Below are 22,588 nucleotides of genomic sequence, written 5' to 3' on the forward strand. Positions count from 1 at the left end.
ATCCATCAACTCACTGTTTGTCTTTACTTCTCTGCCTACTATTTTTTACACCTAAATGTTCCCAAATTGTTCTTGTTCAGGTGATATAGCTGTCTCATCGTGTCAACCCATGATTCAATTGGATGCCTCTTTTTTTTTTCAGCCGAACATCGGGCGTCTCGGCATCCCTCATGGACCCTCTGGAGAAAAGGTGGCTGTGGTCGCCGTGGACGACTGTGACATCTCTATGGCGATTCGCTTCGGGAAGCAGATTGGCAACTACTCCTGCGCCGCCCAGGGCACCCAGACCGGACAGAAGAAGTAAGCTCCAGTCTCTCTTTGTCTTTCACCTTTTCTTTTTTTGACCTCACTTTAGGTCGTCACATTTATTATCTCCAGTTCAACCCATGCGCGCTCCACACACGAACTAGTCAGATTTATAGTTGTTGTGCCTCGGGGTCTACGTCAGATTGCCTTTATTACAACAGTTTACTCTTCTCTCATCCCGCAATCCTCTCCTCCTTTTGTCTCCTAATCTCTGTGTTCATCCTCGCGTCCTCTCTGCGGCCTCAGAGACGAAGATAAACCCTCACCTCAACACGAGCCTAATACGATTCATTCTGTGTTTTACCGCTAATTAGTTTTAATTTTTATAGTGTGAGTTGTTTTTTTCCTGAGAGCATGTAAGCATGCTGAAACACATTTAGTATGCAAAGGGTGGGGACGGACGGAGAGAAAGGGAGCGAGAGAGAGGAGCTCGATGAGGTTACATTCTTTCGGGAAACTTGCCACACAGGTCACAGAAGCTGAGAGGCGTTCATTGGGTGGCACAATTTTTTAAAGAAGTAATTCAAAAATGACCTATGTGTCATTTTTGACCAGCGCATTTTAGAGGGCGTGTAAAACCCTAAAAATCTCATGAAAGCAGAAACAGTCAGTCAGGTTTTAAGCCCGGCACGTCCTTTTCCTAATCGTGCTCAGTCCCCTTCAAAGACATATTTCAAGAACTTTTGTGATGTCCATTCATTCAGGCATATTCCTTCATCGCACATCTTACGTCGCGTTACGGCTTACTAACATAAGGTCGATATATGTCTAGCGAATGTGAATTGCTGCACTGACTGGGCATGAAAATGTTCTTAAGACTAAGTTCACGTATAAATCTTTTTTTGTGTGTGCAGCATTGCATTACATTAAATCTCTCAAAGCGCTTTGCCGTTTGATGTCGAGTGTAAGCAGCTTCCTACATGACCCAGTACGTGGGACCTGACTCGGTCATGGTGATGGTAGCGGTTAGCCTTGTGACGGCTTAAAACTTTGGACACAATAACCTTTTTATTTCCGGAGATGTCAATCACACCGAAGGGCTGATGTTTCACCCCAGTCGCCCTTTCTGGTGTGAACTCGGTACATCGACGAACGGTCGCTAATTTGCTTGTTACACGTTTCCAAACAAAAAGGAACAAAAATGAAGATTCCTGAACATCATAGTTAAAATATGGCTTTATTCTGAGTGGGCTCAGTGTGTGTTTGTGTCCACATCTGACTCTGGTTGTTTACATCAACACATATTTAAGTACAGGCTAGCAGATTTGGATTTTGCGCTGATCTATGCTCTATCCGTTTCCTCTGCAGGTCTCTGGACTTGACGGGGCCCCTGTTGCTTGGCGGAGTTCCCAACCTACCTGAGGACTTCCCGGTCAGAAACAGAGACTTCGTGGGCTGCATGAGAAACCTCCGGATCGACAGCCAACCCATCGACATGGCCAGCTTCATCGCCAACAACGGCACCGCAGAAGGTTGTCCCGCAAAGAAGAATTTTTGCACAAAGGTCGTGTGCCAGAACGGAGGCGTGTGCGTCAGCAAGTGGAACACCTACAACTGCGACTGCCCGACAGGTTACGGAGGCAAGAACTGTGAGCAAGGTAAGAATCGTGTGCGCGACATACACTTCTAGCTGTTGTCGAGGAATTATGTCTTAAGTGCATCCATTTCTATAGAGGTGTGTCTCCGAATGTGCCTCTATCTACACGCTCCCGTGTGCACACACGTGCTTTGTGTGTGTGCATCTTGAGGATTTCCAGGAAGTAGTTCGGGAGATCAAACGGGATAAGAGACACTTTCCGTGACTCAGTCTGACTCATGCGGGAGGCACAATGAGAAGTCAGGGTGAAGCCTTTGCTCGCTCACCGTGCAGGTGCTGAACATGGCCTCAGGTTTGGATATTCAGGACAGGAACGCACCGTGACTCACTGTTCAGAACCCAGACTCAAAGGATGAAACAAAGGATGCACACTGGGCACATAAACGTCCTCTTTGTGTCTCTGTTGTCACCAGCAGAATTGTGAAGCACAGCTCATGTCACTAGAGTGCAGGCCTATATATAGCACATAAAGATATATGGATAAACAGAGGGAGTAGTTTAAGTGACTTCCTGTTAACCGCTGAAACCTAAAAGCATCACGGCTCGCCGGCAGTGTTGTTATTTACACTCCGTAACCCATCTCAAGTTCTTCTGCAGTAAGGAGAGAACTTTGATTTCCTCCTTCAGGGCGAGCTTCCAAACAATGTGCGAAAGGTGTGAATTCCTCTCTTTACCCTGTCGCCTATGAGGTAGCCGCCCGACCAGTGCCAGCCCCCAGTATCCCGTATCTGAACTGGGCTGGGATCACAGCAGGCCGGGAAGAGGCTTTTTGGCTGCTCAGCTGCTTGTTGACACATTTGGTTTGAGGCTTCACACACCTAGCTGCCACGCGAGAAACCGGAGACGTGTTATCGTTTATTTTACGCTGCCAAAGTCATCCAGACTGGACCGACATGAAACGACTAAAAATCCACTGGAAGTCACCGACCCGGTCAGACGTTTTTTTGCTAAGGTTTCAATCAGTTTCAGTGCAGACAGTTTATTAAAGATGAGGAATGACTGCTGACACACTAACTGAAAGCAGATTGCAGTCAGTCTAAATAATGAGCGTGCCAGAAACTGAAAAAAGACTTTGACATATCACGGGTGGTATTAGCTTGTTTTGACAAGTACAAGTCGAGTTTTAATCCCTTGACCGGTGTCAAACAGGCTGTTGCAGTAATTAAGGATTATTAAAGACAACATACGTGTTTCATATGTTCATATTTTTGAGATAAGGTGAAAAAGATCGGAGGTTTAGAATAGCTAGATAAAAATCATTCGGCCTGTTTTAAACTTTGACGTTATATAGTGAACTATCTTGACAACTGTCTGACGTATTGCAACAACGTTTTCATCCACAGCAGTACTTTGTGTTTAGCGCTGATTAGCAAATGTAACTAACTAGAAACGGGAGAACTTAGGCAATGAATATGATTGATTCTTTCACCCCATAGTCACCCAAATAAATATCGCAGCTATTTTTCACAAGCCGCTTCTCATCCAGACATTTTCACACTACAACGACATTTTATCAGAGAGACAAATCAGGAGAAATTTAGCTTTGTTGGAGGTCTGCCTCAGCAACACACAGGAAGCAGTTACCATTTCATACTGTTGCCACAGCTTGTAATGGGTCTTCTTTGTTATAGAGACTCTTTGGTTAATGTAGATGAACTAAACAGCAATGTTAGCATTGTCACCATAAGCCTACTGATGAAGCATGCTAACATGCACACAGGATAAAGTACCACGCAGCTTCTAGCCAGGCTGTCCACTCTTTAGTTGTATTCTTTAGAGCTGATTCTTGATCGAATGAATAAGAATATGAAAGAAGCTGTTGTTCTTACTTTTGGTGGACCGAGCTCTGCTGAAGTACTCCTACTAAAACCACCGTGGCTACTTGTTCGAGGAACAAATATGTGCTTTTGTCTGATAATTACAGCTTGTGTTTGAGTGTATTTGTGAAGTCCTCTGTTGAAATCTCTGCCCCGGGGACCTGAGAACGCACAGGGTTTATGCTGTAGATTATACAGGATGAAGCACTTACTGTACGTCGTGCTGAAAGGTGGACCCTCTGTGGTGCGTGGTGTGGGTGTGTTTGCCGCTGCGTTTTTTGATCTCTCTTCTCGACGCGTACAGGAGCTTACAGAATAGGCCTCGCGTCGTGTCTGTAGGATTTTCAGTGGATTTTCCAAATGTCTTCAGACACTGGATGTTTGCTTAGGAGTTACTGTGTAGTAATCCTAAAATATGAAGCAGGGATTATATCACATCAGATGAAATGAAAACTTTTTTTTTTTTATATTGAGTTGATTTGAAAGCTACCGTTAATATGTTTATTCAAATTAGAAATGTGACAAGACAGAGGTAGTGCTACTATTTCCAAATCTCTGAAGTCTAACCCTCATAAATGTATTGGAGTTACACAGATTTGTTTTGAACCTACTATTCAAAGCTCCTCTACACGCATCTTTATCATGTTTTGCCTACAACCCGACTTTACTCTTGTCCTTCTCCTCCTCAGTGATGCCATCCCCTCAGTTCTTCGACGGCCAGGCTCTGGTCTCCTGGAGCGAGCCGGAGATCACCGTCGCTGTCCCCTGGTACATTGGCCTCATGTTCCGCACCAGACAGCCTGCTGGCACCCTGATTCAGGCCAACGCCGGACCCTCCTCCACCATAAACCTCATGGTAAAGTCCTTTCCCACCGACAAATTATTGTCAACGAAAATGTCATCATCATCAACGTATAATAGCGACAGATCTTTCCGACCCTCCAGGTGAGTGAGCAGCAGGTGCGTATGGAGGTGTTGCTGAGACAGCAGCTGGTGGCGTCGCTGAGCTTCCCTCAAGTTCGGGTCAATGACGGGGAGTGGCACCACCTGCTGGTAGAACTTAGGAGCGTTAAAGACGGCAAGGACATTAAATACATGGCCGCTGTGTCGCTGGACTACGGCGTTTACCAGGTACAGGCAATTACTCCATAAATAGACAAGGATGGACATGTGGGTCGAGTTTTCAGGAGGAAATCAATCATCAATTCTGTGTTTTTAAGCAGAGATCGGTGGAGATCGGCCATGACCTCCCAGGACTGAAACTGCAAACCCTTCATGTTGGAGGTTTGCCTGGAGCGGACAACCACGTCAGCAAAGGATTCGTTGGCTGCATACAGGTAAGAGAACTTTTCCAAATTTCAAAAAATAGAAAAACTTCACGGCAGTTTTCTCCTGACCCCTCCTCCTTCTTCTTCTCCGCCAGGGTGTGCGTATGGGTGAGACGTCCAACAACGTGGCCAACGTGAACATGGCTCAGGGTCTGAAGATCCGCGTGGAGGACGGCTGTGACCTGGCCGACCCCTGCGACTCCAACATCTGCCCTGAGAACAGCCAATGCAGCGACGACTGGAGCACACACACCTGTGTCTGTGACCCAGGTAATACACACCGCCACAAGCTCGTACATTGGAACAACCCTAACTAAGGTATGAATGTCACTCATCATTCTGCTCTTTTTTTTTTTTTTTTATTTCTACGTGCCCTGCAGGTTATTTCGGTAACGAGTGTGTGGATGCTTGCCAGCTAAATCCTTGTGAGCATGTGTCCACCTGCGTCCGCAAACCGAGTTCCTCCCACGGCTACACGTGTGAATGTGGTCAGAATTACTACGGCCAGTACTGTGAAAACAAGTAAGGTCCCTTCCTCTCTGAGTGTGTGTGTGTGTGTGTGTGTGTGTGTGTGTGTGTGTGTGTGTGTGTGTGTGTGTGTGTGTTTAAATCTTTAAAGGGAGAGCATGGAGAGATTTTTAGTAGTACTCAGTGTGCTTGTAGGCTTACCAGTCAATATCTCCTCACAGCATCCTGTTTCACTAATAGTTTTAACTGAAACCTACATTATAATCCAGGAATACGTGGGATAGTGTATGGGATAGCAGAGTCCCACAGTACAAACTGACTTGCCTCACTTCATTCCATTTGGGAATCACTGCTCTACAGCAAATAGAAACAATCCAAAATGACCGCGCTGATGGTTTAGTGATATCAGAGGGCTAAAAGTTGTAGCTCAAGGTCTTTAGGATCACTTAAGCAGATTGCATCTCACACTGCAGTTTAGAGAAGTAAGCTCTGCACATCTAAGACCTGCAGACAGTCCTTCAGCATCCTGATGTTAGAATGGCTCAGACTAAAAATGGATCTTTCCTTCAACAGAGACAAAGTCCACTGATCTCTTTTGGGCTCTTGCTCTTTTTGCAATTTTGCCAACCTGCCGAATCCTTTTCCGAGCAGCGTTATTAGACAGTAATCTGAGCTCGACAGTGTTTGTGTGCATGAGGGAGAGGGAAGATCAGACCATCAAAAAAGAAATAACCAGAACCTCAATTGGGCACAGAAAGTTGTGTTGTGCAAGTGGTTTGCACTGTCAGCATTGTCTCAAGTGCTCACGTGAATTATCCTCCCCTGAGTGAGAACCAGCCGTTTCCCCCTGAACCCTGACCCCCATGACACGCATCGTTCCCCGTCTTAAGCAGGATGTGGGATTCCCCCTCCACGCCTCGCTGATCCTCCATAGGCATTTAGTCACCGCTGCCCTCATACTGCCGCTCGTCCCCGTATCAGATCGCATCGCTCAGTTGCAGATCGCATCTCCTGAGAGAGAAAGAAAGTCTGTGTGTGTTTGTATGAGTAGGTCACACTTGATTCGCCGACTTGAAAGCAGAGAGGAAGTTTATTTGAGATTCAGGTCGACAAGGAGCGTTTAGTTGGAGATAAATTTAGCAGATAGTCAGCTATCAGATTTGTAAAGTATTTTGTTCAAGCTGATAACATGTCGCTAACATGTCAAAAGCTAATCAACCATCACTTTACTTGAATGATATTTTAACTTTATTTAATTCCAAAGGTGTTGAAATTACAAAACAGTTTTGGGTTAGGTTAGGGTTAATATCTGGTATCATTAGCTGCTGAATACATTCTGTGTAATTATTAAGTTGAAGAAATATTCAATTTTAAGGTTGAATTTTAGGATTTTGTTATTTACTTGTTTTTGGTCGTTCAGAAATTGCATTGACTGTTTCTCATATCATCACCTTATAAATTCATATGATGAACAGTTAACAGCTAAGAGTTACTGAGCAACATTAGCATTCATTTGGAGTTGTGTTTCTGGCCACCTGGGGCATTTAAGTCCAATATTCACTGTCTTTTTTGCTCTGTTTTTGGTCTCCACCAACTCCTGAGTAAAATATTTGACTCTTTAGTTGCTAAATAGTTGCTAACTGTGCCTGTCTAGCTTTCGGTGCAGAGCAGGTAACGTGCAGCAGTGTGTTTCACTGAAACAGCTGCCTGCTGTGGCAAAAAAAAAGATGCTATGAGAGCTGTGAGAATGAACCAAAACAGTAAGACTGGACAGCTAAACAGTTAGCTGAAACTTGCTAGAAAGCTCCGTCAAGCCAAGGAGAGCTACAGATTCGCTATTGTTATTAAAAACAATATGAATTATAGTCGCTTTAATAAATGTGTTGTTGTCTTTGGTGTCAGAGTGGAGAAGCCGTGTCCTCAAGGCTGGTGGGGCAGTCCCATGTGTGGACCCTGTAACTGTGATACCAGCAGGGGATTCCATAAAGACTGCAACAAGACCTCTGGAGAGTGTCGCTGCAAGGTAAAAACATATCATTTGGTTAGTTAGGAGCAACCAACCAACTATGTGTAACTGACACATAGAATTTCGCACCATCCTGTCACCAATGTAAATTAAAACCTACATAGACTAACTCATGACCTTAAAGATGAACACCCAAATACCTAGCTTTCCTTCAGACTTACGTCCGATGAGCTAACTAAAACATCAGTCATCTATGTCTTCTCCTCTTCCTGCAGGAAAACCACTACCGTCCTGACGGCGAGGACACTTGCTATCCCTGCGAGTGTTTCTCCGTTGGCTCCGAGTCTCGAACCTGCGACCCCGTCACCGGGCAGTGCCCCTGTAAAGGAGGAGTCATCGGTCGTCAGTGTAACCGCTGCGATAACCCCTTCGCTGAGGTCACTCCATTGGGATGCGAGGGTGTGTGGATTTATATATTTTATAATTACGTCTTCAAAAGGGATTTTTCTGTGATTTCCAACAAAAGACTGATCTCGAGGCAAGAAACAGGGAGATGAACCTTCAACAGTGTAGCTCTGAAGGTTGGATGGATATGAATTCTGTAAATATACCGATATAAGCAAAAGAGCATTTATTACTTACATTAAATCAATTGATTTGATACAATGATAATAGGTAACAAGTCCGTAGTCTTTTTTAGATGAAGTGTTTGTGAGAAGTGAAACCATGAATTCAGATACATTTCCCTGAAGACAGGGACAGTAGCGAAAAAAATAATTTCACAAGTTGGGTGTATTATTCCTTTAGTGAGCCCCCCAATGAATTGATGAAGTGTCAAAGGGAGACAAATAGTGTCGCTCACATCTGCTGGTGCTGCAGTTGAGCTAACTTTGCGTCTTTGTCACCACCCAGTCAAGCAGAAGAGGCAAGTCTGGCTCACGCACTAAGTTGGCAGCGGGACTGAACACACACAATACAGTAGAGATGAATGGAAGACAAAACCACAAAGTCCCCTAACGGAGACCAATGTCAGCGTGTTTGCTGTTTGACCCGATATGAAGCTCTTCAAACTCTCAGGACGTGTTCGGACTTTTAATGGACGGAAGTTCTTTGTGGCGACATGCTTCTATTTGTTAGAAGCAAGATGGCCCAATCCTTCCTTTCCTTTATTTTTGGGTGAAGTGGATTTAAGACACTTTTGCGATGTAAAGAGTTGGATAGATTATGTTGCGAAGGAGGAGGGAGTGAGGGAGTGACGACGGAAGAGTGAAACGAGCGTGAGGTTTCTTTGGTCATCTCCCGCGGGTCACTGAGATGTGACCATCCGTGACAGGCTTCATACCGATCTGTCAGCTCTGCACCAAACTCAGTAGAGTCTCCAGGGAGACGTTCAGTAAGTCTGCGGTTAATGTCACCACGGCCCTTACTAATGATGGCATGTCCCATCTTTTAGTAGACGTGATCCTTAAAAAAGGGTAAGTATGATGAAAAAGACTGGAAAGTGAAAATAGCTGATAAATGAAGACTGAAAGCTGTAAATACATAATGAGCTTATTGAATCAGAAGTAAAAGATGTATCGCTTACGTGAAGTTGTCTGTCATAGCAGTGAGGTAGAACTTGAGAGTTAATGAAACACAGGGATTATAAGAGGAGCCACAAACAAGCCAACAGGCCTGGTTTGTCCCGGAGATTTATTAACCCAGACATGCTGAAATAAAAGCTTGTGTAATGGCTCTGCAGCCTGAATTTGGCTGAATGTCACTGTGCTGGTCTGTCTGGCTGTTTCATAAGGTGGAGTGGATTGGCTTGGTGGCGGAACCAAAGCAGACGTCTATCTTTTAAAGTGAAATTTTATGTGGTAAAAAGTCAAGTGGTGGTTTATAATTGCACTTCTTATCGAGTCAATTTAGACATAATGTAATGCTGTCTCAACTTGCTTTGTGCGCCCTCTCCTCCGCAGTTGTGTACGAGGGCTGTCCCAAGGCGTTCGACGCGGGCATCTGGTGGCCCAAGACCAAATTTGGACGCCCCGCCGCCATGAACTGTCCCAAAGGATCCATTGGTGAGTGCTTTCTAAATCCCTCTGATGACAAAAGTAACATGTGGAGTAATTATTCAGTTATGTAGAGAAAACAGTGTGTGGTCCACTTCATATTAAAAGAGAGCAAAAGAGTTTCAGGGGCCCCCAAAAGTTTAAATTGAGGTCAACGACATGATCGAGGTAAAGTTCTACCACGCCAGTACTGGAAAACATTTAAGTCACAGGAATAGTTTTGTTATGTACGTTAACACAAGTGCTATAATTTAAGATAGCTGACTCAGTGATGTTATAAAACAATATCGAAAAGTCACATAGTAAAAGTCTTTCTGTGCCAAAGCATTAAAGTTATTGAGTAGCAGTGGTTAGATTAAGCTGCACAGGTTTCTGTGTTCTTGTGAGTTGATGAACTTAAAGGCATATGAGCACACTCTCCCTGTGAAGCTCAACAACACGGTAATGAGGCTCTCCGATTGGTCCGTTGATCCAGCAGACCTTCCCCTATCCCCCAGTCACGTTTCTGTGGAAACTCTTGGAAAAATACCAGCCACTGTACATGCTCCAGCTATGTGTGTGTGTGTGTGTGTGTGTGTGTGTGTGTGTGTGTGTGTGTGTGTGTGTGCGCGAGGGAGCGAGACAGTCGAGCTGAACTCAAGATTCGAGTTCACTGACCTGCTCCCAGTAAAGCACTGCCACTTTTCCTGGTTACCCCCTTGGTTACTGCCGTCACCATGGTGGCCCCTTTTGTCGTCTCCCTAAGACTCAGAGGGGGAATTTGTTTGCTAACATTGGCCGTCGCCTTCTCTTTGCTCCAGCTGGCAAGTCCTTCAGCCATTGCTTCTTCTGCAACAATAGCATTTGAAAAGACCTTGCATTCGGATGAAGTCTTTCTCTCAAACTGAATCAGACTGGAACCAGTCGGTATAGCCTGAAATATTTAAAGAGAAGAGAAGTGTCTCTAAAGCAAGATTATTTAAAATGTAGACCTTAAAATAACAACATCAAAATGTACAGTTTCTTGTAATAGGGTGAATGGTGTCTGTAATGAGTTTTGTTTGTAGCCAGCACTCAGAAACTGTCGGGCGGGTTGTTGAAGCAGAGGATATCTCTGCAACACAACACATAGACATCATAATCATAAACCTGGTCCTGATTCACATTCTGTAAATTTGGGTTATTTCGTAATTTTTTTAACTTGCTATAAATAAAAATGTTTTACAGGTACTGCCATCCGCCACTGTAGCGATGAGAAAGGCTGGTTGATGCCCGAGCTCTTCAACTGCACCACCGTCACCTTCGCCCACCTGAAGAAACTGGTACCAGACAGAATAACAGCATTTCATACTGTTGTGTTCGGTTAAACATATCTTACTGAATAATTCAAATTTTCAAGGCTTACTTCTATTTTTGACAGAGTCAATGTTTGCTTAGGTACTCTTTGGTGTGTAACACCATTTCAGAACCACTTTAATACACTGAAAATGTTACTATTTCCATTTTTTGACTCCCAACCAGAAAAAGGTTACATATGAAGTTTTAATCGGACTATTGTTGCCTCTGTAATGAGTTGTATATTGCATAATTCCTTCTTAATATTTGAGAAACTCTGCATTATAAGGGAGCTGAAGTGTCTCTGACAAAGTGTAATTTCATAGGATGAACTCCACAGGAGAGTTACACAAAGTATTGCACCCGTTATGTTTGAACCTGAACCTAATACTCCAGGCCTGAGCTTCTCAAAGTCCCTCTAATCCTGGGATTGACCAATTTCTATTATGTTTCACCGCACTCACTCAGCTTTCCTTTGCCTTGACCCGCTCGTTCTCGTTCTCTTCCCGCCCCTCGACCCTCTAGAACGACGACCTGCGCCGCAACAGTTCAAGGATGAGCAGCGACCGCTCCAAGACCATTGTGCGAATGCTCCACAGCGCCACCAATAACACCCCGCATTACTACGGCGACGACGTGAAGACGGCCGCCCAGCTGCTGAATCACGTGCTGCAGTTCGAGAGCCGGCAGGCAGGATTCGACCTCACCGCCATGAAGGATGCAGAGTTCAATGAGGTAGAGAAGGAAAACAGGGTGGAAAGTTGATCAGTTTTTATAAAAAGGATTGATTTCAGTTTGTAAAAAGATCTTCAAACTTTAACGTTGGAGCACTGGTGGCACACTGCCCTCCACTGGTTGATCCATCACTGTTCCAACCTGATACTTCCTCCATTGCTTTATTACTCGTCTCTTTGATATTTGCTTCCCCATAATCTGCAATTTTTGTGGATTCTCCCAGAACTTGATCCGAGCGGGTAGCGCTATCCTGGATCCTGAAAACAAGGAGCATTGGGAGCAGATCCAGAGGACCGAAGGTGGCACCGCCCACCTGCTCCACAACTTCGAGGACTACGCCAACACCCTGGCACAGAATGTCAGGAAGACCTACCTGAAACCTTTCACCATCGTCACTGAGAACATGAGTGAGTAGAAGAGCTGTATTGACACTGTATGGCACTGGGGCACATGGTTACATCCTCAGCCTTTGCCTCTTCTTCCTGTCTGATATCTAGTTCTGACCGTGGACTATCTGGATGTGTCGGACCCGGAGAGGGCGACGTTGCCTCGCTTCCAGGACATCCAGGAAACCTACCCCCAAGAGCTGGGATCCTCCGTCCACTTCCCCCAGTTCAACCTCCGCACTCAGGCCCACAGAGGTAAGAACACTGCCAGTCAGAACTCCATTTGTGCTCCGAGTTATAAAACAAAAACCAAACACAACTCCAATCTTATCTACCAGCATCCCCTCCCACAGCAGAGCCCACTCCTGCGCCTCCAGCTCAGACCGATCCCCCGCAGGAGGAGGAGGAGCACACGGTGCCCGACAGGAGACGCCGCCATCTTGACCCAGGTTCCCCTCTGCCGGTTGCCGTGGTGATCGTGTACAAATCGCTGGGGAAGCTCCTCCCGGAGAGATATGACCCTGACCGCAGGAGTCTGAGGTAGACGACCGCCTGTTACGGTTTAGCATTCCAACTCAAACAGGACACATTTTTCTGGGATCAAAATATCAAGCGTAATGAAGAATGATGGAAAAAGGAGAGGTTTCACCCTATACCTTTATATGTGTATACCATTCATCACGTACTGTAAACCTTTGAAGAAAAACCCTACGTCACGTGAAAATATTTGATCTTTAATGTTCAGACCTGCCATAATATTTACTGTAGTTGTGTTTGAAGTAACCACCTTATAAGGATCTTCAAAGGTCTATGAGATGATGTTTAGTTTGATTCAGGGAGTATGATGTGTTCTCGACATGTGTTAAATAGAAAGTAACTAATATTTCTCTAAGATTAGAATAGGAAGTTAAATAAAGGATAAGAGAGAATATGAGGAAATGTAAACAAGCTTCGGTCTACTGTACGCGAGGCTGCGGCCGTGTGTGCAACTGTGGAACAAATCCATGAAAAGTAAATTAAATCTCACTGTAAGTCATGTTACTTAATTAATTATTTAAAGTCGTACTCAGTTATGTTTTTTTTAATGTCTTTCCAGGCTCCCTAACCGTCCGGTGATCAACACAGCCATAGTGAGCGCCACGGTGCACAGCGAGGGTCCGCCCCTCCCGTCCATCCTGGACCCGCCCATCACCTTGGAGTACACCTTGCTGGAGACGGAGGAGAGAACCAAACCTGTCTGCGTCTTCTGGAACCACTCCATCGCGTGAGTTGGACTTTTAGACACACGTGCAGGGGAAAGTGTTTTCTAGGACCTGACTTTTACGGATAAAGTATCATTCATAATCATTTTCATATCGGCGTGTTTAGGATCGGAGGCACAGGTGGCTGGTCCTCCAAAGGCTGCGAGGTGCTCAACAGGAACAACACCCACATCAGCTGTCAGTGTAACCACATGACCAGCTTCGCCGTGCTCATGGACATTTCCAAGAGAGAGGTAATGCAGAGGAGATGTGTCATTCCAGCTTGACATGAAAAACATCCCCATACGCCCGCTGATTTCTGCCTTCTGCCTTGTAACCGACTTGACGTCTCGATGTCTCCACAGCACGGTGACGTCCTCCCCCTGAAGATCGTCACCTACACCACAGTGTCGGTCTCCCTGTTCCTCCTCCTCCTCACCTTCATCTTGCTGTGCCTCTTGCGCCGCCTCCGCTCCAACCTCCACGCCATCCACAGGAACCTGGTAGCAGCGCTCTTCTTCTCCGAGCTTGTCTTCCTGCTCGGCATCAATCAGACGGACAACCCGGTGAGTGTATTTCCAACGTTGTACAGTGGAAGCCGCTTTATGTGCGACTACAACATATTTAGATTTTTTTCAGTGGCTTTCAACAGTTTTTGTCAGACATACCCCTACAGGCCTGTCAAATGAACTCAACTACACCAAACTTTCTACTTTCTACCATTTATCCATCATTTTGAGGAGACATTTTGCACTTTTTATCAAAACATTTAGCTCTTTTGCCATTTTGTTACCTTTGGTTCCCTATTTTAATCATTTATCCACCATGTCAAGCATTTACACATCACTTTTTTCAAACTATTTGAATAATTATTCATAACTTTTAGCTAATCATTTGAACTGTTTGGTTTTAGCTAATTAAAGAACACTCTGCTTTCTTGCTAGTTGGTTTTGGCACACTCTTGATGTGTTCAGGTGTTACAGCTGACTCATGGATACGTTTTTGTAATCCAATCATAATAGTTTGGTGGTGTTAAACAACCTTTGACATTGCAATAGAAAGTCACCCTTGCTTAGTAGTTCCTTACATGACAGACATTTCATCCTCTCTCTTCTCACCGGCCTGAGCTGCAGTAAATCAGGAGAAGAGGGTAACAAGTGCAATAGTTAGAAACAACATAAGAAGAATGACATCCTTGGCATTTAGATGGAAAACATTGCAGACCGCAAATGCATATGATATGGGAACACACAAGCTTATGGCAGAGGGGGAATCACGATGTGAAGAAAATCTGCCAGGCATCCTCCAGTATGTTTGGCCTGCGGGCGGCCGTCTAACTCAGTGCTGACAGGAGCTTTTCCGGGCTTATTGGGCCAAGTCCTACCTGAGAGTCTGTCTTTATTTGACAGATTATGTTTTTGTTCCTTGACTAGTGACTTTCATAGTAAGGAATGTGCTGGTTGCCGGAGCTTTCTCCAAAAATAACCACCGGTAAGTTGATTATCTTGATTCGACGGGCCCGGCTGGATGAAACTTAGCGTCACGGTAAACCTCTGTAATTAAAGAGGTGTGGGATATCAGCTGAAACACAGTCTGAAGTCAGAAGTCTAATGAGCTAATAAGATAATGTAGTCTGGATCACAGTAATGGCCAGAGACATGCGTGTGCACACACACGTAGACGTACAGTGAAGGATCAAAAAGGTGTGTGGATTCTTTGAAGTCTGCTGACACACACACACACACACACACACACACACACACACACACACACACACATGCACCTCTGTGTGCCAGTAGCGTAGACATGCTGTGACTGGTACCTGTCTCCAGAAGCACGCCTCGGGTCCGTCGTCCCTGGCAATGGTTTCCCATAACAGCCTCTTAGTTTTCACTTGATAAATCTCTCACATGTCTGTGGCACAGAGAACATCATTAAGCTGTTGGTTGGTTGGTCCTGACCCCTTTTTTTGGGGGGTGGGGGCGAACAAAAAAACACTGTTTACTCAAAAATCGGTGACATAAATGCTATATTAGCTTGTAGAGGATCATTATCGCTCATAATTCATCATTTGCTTTTTTAAAATGAATTAATTTTCTTTTTGCCAGCACTTTGTCTGATGCATACTGAGCGACGTCCTCACCCTTCCTTTCCCGACACATTTATTTCCAAGTCTTTCAAATAAATCATGTATAAAGCAGCTAATGTGACAAATGTAAGATAATATGATATAGTTCAGTGCTAAAACACTGCAACAGAAGCCAAAGCAGGTGAGTCACAAAGTGGCTCAGTAATGCCAGTTTAATAACTGGTTTTGCGAACATTAGCTTACAGTTAGCAACCAAAAACGACCTGCTCAACCCAGACCATGTCAGAGCGAAGCAGCTGAACTCCTGTATGGAATGAGCGGTGGCGCGTTTGATCACTTTAGAGTTTGACATTTCATATGTAAGAGGAGGAATGTGATCTTTCAAAGGTTTCGTGGTCTCTCTTTAGTCTGGCTGAACCAGATGTCTGCACAGCGACATCACAGGTTCATCAGGTCCACCTGTCAGTCCTGCCACAGAACAGCGGGAATTCCCGCAGCTGTCAGCCAGATGTCCTGCACATCACACCTCATCCCAGTAAAAGATGACAGCAACAAATCCACAGAACTGACGAACGGGAGAATTATAACAGACTTGTGTATCCAAAAACAAAATGTAAACAATTCGGCATCCCCTCCACATTTGGATCAATCGGAATGGACCTGAAAATCTTTTAGAAAATGGGCTTTGCCTCTTAAGAGTTGATTCCAGCTATTTTCGACCAATCAGATCTTGTCCGCTCATCTAATCGGAGGTGACTCACAGAACTGGCTCAAACCAAAGATATAAGATCCCGAGAATGGAAGTTTACAGGTTTCTGGATACGTTGTGGGAGTCTTTGTCTTCTTCCTCTAGTCGTGATGTTCTGACTCACGGTGTTTTGACTGGGATGACAAGGACCTGAGCGCTGACTAACAGCATGCTGCGTTATCTGCCCCTCTGTTGTTCTTTATAAAGTAGAAGCCCAGTCTGAGGAGAGAGTTTAGAGTTTAGTCCCTTTGTTTTTTTGTTGTTTAGTTCCCCCCTTGTTGGATCCATGTTCGTGTTGCACGCATGTCCTCCAATCTAGTGTTCGGGTGTTGAGGTGTGTTTCTGTCAGGACTGTGGAATGCTGTCAGTGTGTGTGTGTGTGTGTGTGCGTGTGTGTGTGTGTGCCCGGGGCCATCCTGGGGGATGATTTATAGTCCTGTCAAAGTAGTGTCTCTTTCTCCCTCTCTCTGATCTCCACGGCAATACACAGCGTTTACTAAAATACAGTATCTCAACTGCCAGGACATTCCCAGACATGCTGCGGTCCTCCGACACAGCAACAGACAGCGGAATAAAAGAAAGGCAGGAATGTGGGGATTAAATCATTACTGTAATATTGAATAGTCCATAATGTGCAGGAAAATTGCAATGATATGTGACATAAAAACACAGCAAATGTTTGTATTTAAGAGGCTTTTTTTTATAATAAACGGCACAAATGATTATCTTGATTTTCTTTGCAGCTAATGCATTGCCTTATAAAAAAAATCCTCATGCATCAGCACTTGGCTTCAAAAGTGTGTTAAATGCCAGAAGGGCAGATTGGAAGATGGATATGGATGCACACACGGATGGATGGATGGATTCACTGGGTGTTCATCTGATCGACTGATAGACGGCCGAGCGAAAGCGAGGACGACAGAAACCACACTCGAAAACAAAGACGCTGCTTGTGGATTAAACCAACTCATGTTTCCCTTCTCTCTCTCGTCTCCGTCCAGTTCGTGTGCACGGTGATCGCCATCCTCCTCCACTACTTCTACATGTGCACCTTCGCCTGGATGTTCGTCGAGGGGCTGCACATCTACCGCATGCTGACGGAGCTGCGCAACATCAACCACGGCCACATGAGGTTCTACTACGCCATCGGCTGGGGCATACCGGCTATCATCACCGGTGAGACACACACTCACACACACACACACACACAGACACACACACAAACAAACACATTAACTTAGAAACAGAGCCGCGGAAGATGGCAGACTGTCAGGGCGCGTTCCTGCTGTGACTTGTCTCTGCTGAGGAGGCTGTGATCCTCGTGGGAAAATTATGGAAAGAGAGGCAGAGGGAGACTGAGAGGGGTGAGGGGGCACAGGGAGAGAGAGACAGCCTCTATCTGGATGTCCACAGTGTGTCTTATTCAGACAATATCAAGTTTGAAAAAAGCATCGAGCTGCTGGAAATGCTATCTTGGCGTACAGCAAGCTGGTCCTCTGATCTCCTCTGGCACGGTTCAGGACAGACGGCAGCGTTCAGTGTCTGGCAAGTGGGTCACAAACCTGCTCGTCACGTTTTATTCGTCCCCCACACAAATTGTTTATCTGTGAGCGATTATCAGGTAACGAGAAAAGATTCAAGATAATCGTGGTGTTGAATGTAAGCCGTCTTGCCCTCAAACTAAGCAAACTGTGCAATACACAGCTGGAGCTACGCCGCCCAAATAAACAGTTACGCCGTTTACAGGATAACTCATATGTTTGTTTCCTTTTAGCCCATAAATCTTTATCTGGTGTAATTTTCTCACGAGTGCTTTGTTTGGTACTCCACACTCTCACTGAGATGAAAAGGAAGCGGAGTGACTCACTCCCATCGTCAGCTCCAGATAAATGAACATGTGACATTTGACTTGCCCTGGGCAGTCAGGCTATGCTTATTGTTTCAGCGAAGGTAAAAAAGCGAGCTAGATTGTGTAGCTGCCTAAAAAATGATTGTGTTTGTTTGACAGCTTCTTGATAGAAGCGTGGTGACTTGAAGTTTTAGCCTTCTCAGTATGGATCGAATAGCTGATAATGATATATCTAAGATACTAAATACAATTATGTAATGATTTGTGATCAGATTTGAAAATTTCGTACTGAGCAGCCCTATGTAAGTTTTTTTTTTTAAACTTTGGTTCACCGTATACAGGTCAAGTACACAACTTGATAATAAAATGAATATTTAATTGTAATACCCGTTCCCTCTTATGTTGTGTGTTATAACTACTTTAATTGTCTCTCTGTTTTTTTTGTACCACATATTTTACAGTTTCTGACGTAAAATAAGATGTCTGTTATAGATTAAATGCTCTGCGATGTACTGACATGCTCTGGCCGTACTGATGACAGCAACACTTACCTGATTGGAATTTGGATTGAGGCGCAGTCTGAGATAGATATAGAGTTACAGAGCATAGAGAGAGAGATTAAAAAAAAAAAAAAAAACGACAAACAGACAAGAAGCAAAAAAATGAAAAAAGGCAATGATGAGTGAGTCAGATGATAGCGGGAGAACTGAGATGCAGGTGGAGGGAAACCCTGAGTGCTCGCTGCCATGGCACTCGATCAAAAACTGCACCTGGACCGGGGAGGGAGATAAGAGATGATTTCTTATAAACAGGTGTAAAACTCACACTTTGTTGTGTTCCTTCTGTGTGTGTGTGTAGGTCTGGCAGTAGGTCTCGACCCTCAGGGTTACGGCAACCCAGACTTCTGCTGGCTCTCCGTCCACGACACCCTGATCTGGAGCTTCGCAGGTCCCATCTTTGTAGTCGTCCTGGTACGTACACGAGTTAAAATAGCAGGGCAGCTAATTGTTTTTGCCTCATGAGAAGAAATGTATCCGGACCATCACTGTTTAGGGTCACTGATCGACGCAAGGGCTTTCACAACTCTGCAGATCATAGAAATTATGTGGAATAACGAGTGAATTGTTCTCTCCCTCTAAAGGTGAACATAGTGATCTTTATTCTGGCTGCCAAGGCTTCGTGTGGGCGCAGGCAGAAGGCAATGGAGAAGTCAGGAGCCATGTGAGTTTTATGTGTCACATTAATAATTCAATATGGAGCACAATGTCCAAAAGTTAATGCACAGTAGATGTACATTTTTTGCACTGGTGAAGCTGACCTGTGTGAGTTTCTGCCTCCTCAGTCCTGCACTCCGAATGGCCTTCCTCCTGCTGCTGCTCATCAGCGCCACCTGGCTGCTCGGCTTGATGGCGGTCAACAGCGACGTGATGACCTTCCACTACCTGTTCGCCGTCTTCAGCTGTCTGCAGGTGATACAGCGTATATTCTTGTGCTGATCTATGTCAGTGATCATCAGCTGTTCAATAATCCTGACTCGTATGTTTTGATCTGTGTCTTTCTCGTCCTGGTGTTTATAATGCGTCTCTTCATCTCTTGTTTTTCTTTCACAGGGTGTCTTCATCTTCTTCTTCCACATAATCTTCAACAAAGAGGTGAGGAAGAACCTCAAGAACGTCTTGACGGGGAAGAAGAACGTCCCGGACGAGTCCAGCACCACGAGGGCCTCTTTGCTCACAGTGAGTAAACAGACATACACCATGCACTGTAGTGTTTGTTCTTTTTGTCACTTTATATGTAAACCTTTGTTGTCATTTCACCGTTTGCTCTCAAATATCAGACAAAACATTCTTGTGTCTTTGTTTCTTGTTTCCTTCCCCTTCCTCCATCCTTAAAACCCTCCACCCTCAGCGCTCCCTCAACTGCAACAACACATACACAGAAGACGGCGCTCTGTATCGCTCGGGCATCGGCGAGTCCACTGTCTCCCTGGATAGCACGCTCAGGTCAGCCAAGAGCCGCAGCAGCTACCTGGCTTACACACTCAGGTACATCACGCTCACTGACCGCATGGCTGCTTCTACTACAGTGCTGCATGACGAGTGTGTGTGTGTGTGTGTGTGTGTGTGTGTGTGTGTGTGTGTGTGTGTGTTCCTCCACTTCAGATTCTTTGGACTTTTGCTTATGTTGTCTTTTTTAGCTCTCCTCCCTGCATGTCTGCTGATGCATCAAATATCTCACGTACTAAAACACCCAAAGCCCCTATAAATATAAGTAGAGCCGGACAGACACACACTCTACAGTGACACACACACACCCTGTCACCTTGTCCTTATTCTCTTCTTAATAGGCAATAAATTAAATTGCTCATTTTTTTCCCCCACATTTTGAGGCTATTTCTTGCTATTCTTCCACTCATGCAAGCTGCCACAGAATGGCAGCTGCATTGTACAGTGCATGGCGCATGGCTTTTTTGCAAAACCCAACACACACATCATCAGGAAAACACAAACTCTGCCACACAGCACCTACTGTAGACCTATACACATGACACATACTGTGATGTTGTTCTGTGTTGTAGGCATTGACAGATTAAACTAACTTTGCTCACATGATATTTGAGAACAACTGTACATTATAACCACCATGAAGTTACCGTAGGATTTAAAAAAAAAAATGGCTTCCCTAGCCTATTAAACTGCATTAATTTAATATGGGTGCACCAAAACAAAATTGAGCTAATCCCGTTTTTTAGCTAATGCGGGTTTATTGAGATGTTCCTTTTTTGTAACTTGTTTTGTATTTTGAAGGAAATGATCACAGTCTGAGTTAAAGTAGCTGAAAATACAACAAAACGCTGAAATCTTCCATGTGTGCCTGGTTTATATACTGTAGTGTTGTGTCCACTGCCCCACACTCGCTCTTTAATATACCATTCAGCCTACCAGCAGTATCTCCTTTGTAAGAAAACATTTTTTATTTCTGTTTAATTTAACAATCAATTAAAGTTAGGCGCCTTTCTGGGAGTCTCACCACCTGCTGCATCACACGTTTTAGCTAATGCAGGTGTTAATAAACTGGCAGCTTAGTGTATTGAAGTTTTGCATTTTGGAAGAACTATGAATATATTGTATAACTTGTTTCTTACTGATATGGACAGCATTAGAGTTTTAGAGGCTAGTTGAATTTGTATATACAGTATTTAGCATTGTATCCACAGCTCCATGCTAGCTCCTCACAGCTAGGAATGTTGGGTCATTAGCAATTAGCAGTCTCTCAGAGATAAAATTTGTATCATACTTGCATTATTGTAAATGTTATGCAACTAAGTCTGGCAGTGCTTTAGAGAAAATTAGCAAGGACAGGTGTACATCTGATCGATGTCTCAAAGGTTTTGAGGTCTATCTCTTCCAGGCTTGTTCATCTGTGGCTGATCTCACCTGCAGCACCTTGTACTGTACCGTGTTTTCTGTGTGTTTGACCGACATGTTTTCATCGCAGCGGAGTAGAGTTACATATAGCTGGTGTTTTAAGAGACTTTTACAGAATCGAGGTTAGGTCTGACTGTATGCTGCCGATCGTAAAACTGTCATCTGGGTAATGCGAGCTGACGCTGGGTCAGTGTGAGCTAAAGGGCTGTGGGGAAGAGTCGGGATGGCGTGCCGTCTTTGGGAAAGGCAAAAGGAAGAAGTGGGGGAAAAAGGGGGGCAGAAAGAGAGACTTGGGAAATAGGGGGAGATGGGACTGTACCTGTTTGAGTGGGAATGTAATACAGACACACATATCTCGTCCCTGAGGCTGTTGGCATGTCTACAGACAGGTCAGAGTCTGTAGTAGCGTTTTTGTCTTCCAGCCAACGAATCAATGCAACCTGGAATGAACGACTACAGGTGGATCGAAAAAGGGAGGGAAGATTTTGTCTTTGTAATTTATTAGATAAAGAGAGCTGCCGCAACCTTTATTGCATTTTGGATTAAAGAACGATGAAGTATTTGCAGGTTTAACTACATTTAATTATCCGTCAGTGTTTTGTTTCTGTTGATGATTCGATTTTAATCGTTCTTTCTGTCTTCCTTGAAGCTGGCAACAGAAGTTTCGTAATTAGAGACGCCTGGTGCTTCAGCTGTCAAACATTAGCTGTCGCAGACCACGAGTTTGGGCTTGAATTAACTTAACCAGGGACGCTGTACTTCCCCTCTCTTAATCTCCGCCCCCACCTTTTCTCCCTCCCTTTCTCCTCTCTGCCTGCATTTATCCAGGGAGGAGTCTGGCCAGAAGCCCAGTGTCTCCTCAGGGACCGCTAAAGGACACACAGACCTGGATGGACCTCTATTCCACAGGAACGGCACCAAAGGAGATGGTGAGCGACGGTTCCTATTTAGTAACAGATATAAATAAACCCTGAAAATAAAGATGTATGCCTCTGTGCACTTTATTAATCTTCCTACCTTCCCTGCTTCGCTCCCATCAGACTCTGACTCAGACAGCGAGCTGTCGGTGGATGAACACAGCTCCTCCTACGCCTCCTCCCACTCCTCGGACAGCGAGGACGACGACATCGATGTCAAGCCCAAGTGGAACAATGAGAGGCAGCCCGTTCACAGCACACCAAAAGGTATACGGGTGGTCCTGTCCAGCTGAACATGAAGTATAATCACTTGTAGAATATAACTAATTACTAATTACTTGTACT

At 44.7% G+C, this 22,588-nt stretch overlaps 1 protein-coding gene across 7 annotated transcripts in view; it reads left to right on the plus strand.

Annotated features, from left to right (window-relative positions):
- celsr1a (cadherin EGF LAG seven-pass G-type receptor 1a) overlaps window positions 1-22,588 on the plus strand; it is a 91,090-nt gene that overhangs the window by 65,035 nt on the left and 3,467 nt on the right. For 2 of the 7 annotated variants that reach the window (XM_037122166.1, XM_037122165.1), the window contains exons 7-32: window positions 143-300; window positions 1,615-1,904; window positions 4,410-4,576; window positions 4,666-4,851; window positions 4,941-5,057; window positions 5,144-5,318; window positions 5,429-5,570; window positions 7,419-7,539; window positions 7,758-7,941; window positions 9,444-9,545; window positions 10,743-10,837; window positions 11,376-11,585; window positions 11,809-11,992; window positions 12,083-12,226; window positions 12,310-12,511; window positions 13,068-13,235; window positions 13,340-13,466; window positions 13,578-13,778; window positions 17,051-17,225; window positions 18,757-18,869; window positions 19,040-19,119; window positions 19,241-19,367; window positions 19,509-19,634; window positions 19,807-19,943; window positions 22,155-22,255; window positions 22,367-22,510. In XM_037122166.1, the coding sequence (XP_036978061.1) occupies window positions 143-300; window positions 1,615-1,904; window positions 4,410-4,576; window positions 4,666-4,851; window positions 4,941-5,057; window positions 5,144-5,318; window positions 5,429-5,570; window positions 7,419-7,539; window positions 7,758-7,941; window positions 9,444-9,545; window positions 10,743-10,837; window positions 11,376-11,585; window positions 11,809-11,992; window positions 12,083-12,226; window positions 12,310-12,511; window positions 13,068-13,235; window positions 13,340-13,466; window positions 13,578-13,778; window positions 17,051-17,225; window positions 18,757-18,869; window positions 19,040-19,119; window positions 19,241-19,367; window positions 19,509-19,634; window positions 19,807-19,943; window positions 22,155-22,255; window positions 22,367-22,510 (3,976 nt within the window). The remainder of the gene's footprint in view (window positions 1-142; window positions 301-1,614; window positions 1,905-4,409; window positions 4,577-4,665; window positions 4,852-4,940; window positions 5,058-5,143; window positions 5,319-5,428; window positions 5,571-7,418; window positions 7,540-7,757; window positions 7,942-9,443; window positions 9,546-10,742; window positions 10,838-11,375; window positions 11,586-11,808; window positions 11,993-12,082; window positions 12,227-12,309; window positions 12,512-13,067; window positions 13,236-13,339; window positions 13,467-13,577; window positions 13,779-17,050; window positions 17,226-18,756; window positions 18,870-19,039; window positions 19,120-19,240; window positions 19,368-19,508; window positions 19,635-19,806; window positions 19,944-22,154; window positions 22,256-22,366; window positions 22,511-22,588) is intronic. The other 5 variants (XM_037122171.1, XM_037122167.1, XM_037122170.1 and 2 more) reach the window with 4 other exon arrangements.

This window comes from Acanthopagrus latus, chromosome 14 (genome assembly GCF_904848185.1).
Source record: "Acanthopagrus latus isolate v.2019 chromosome 14, fAcaLat1.1, whole genome shotgun sequence".
NCBI lineage: Eukaryota > Metazoa > Chordata > Actinopteri > Spariformes > Sparidae > Acanthopagrus > Acanthopagrus latus.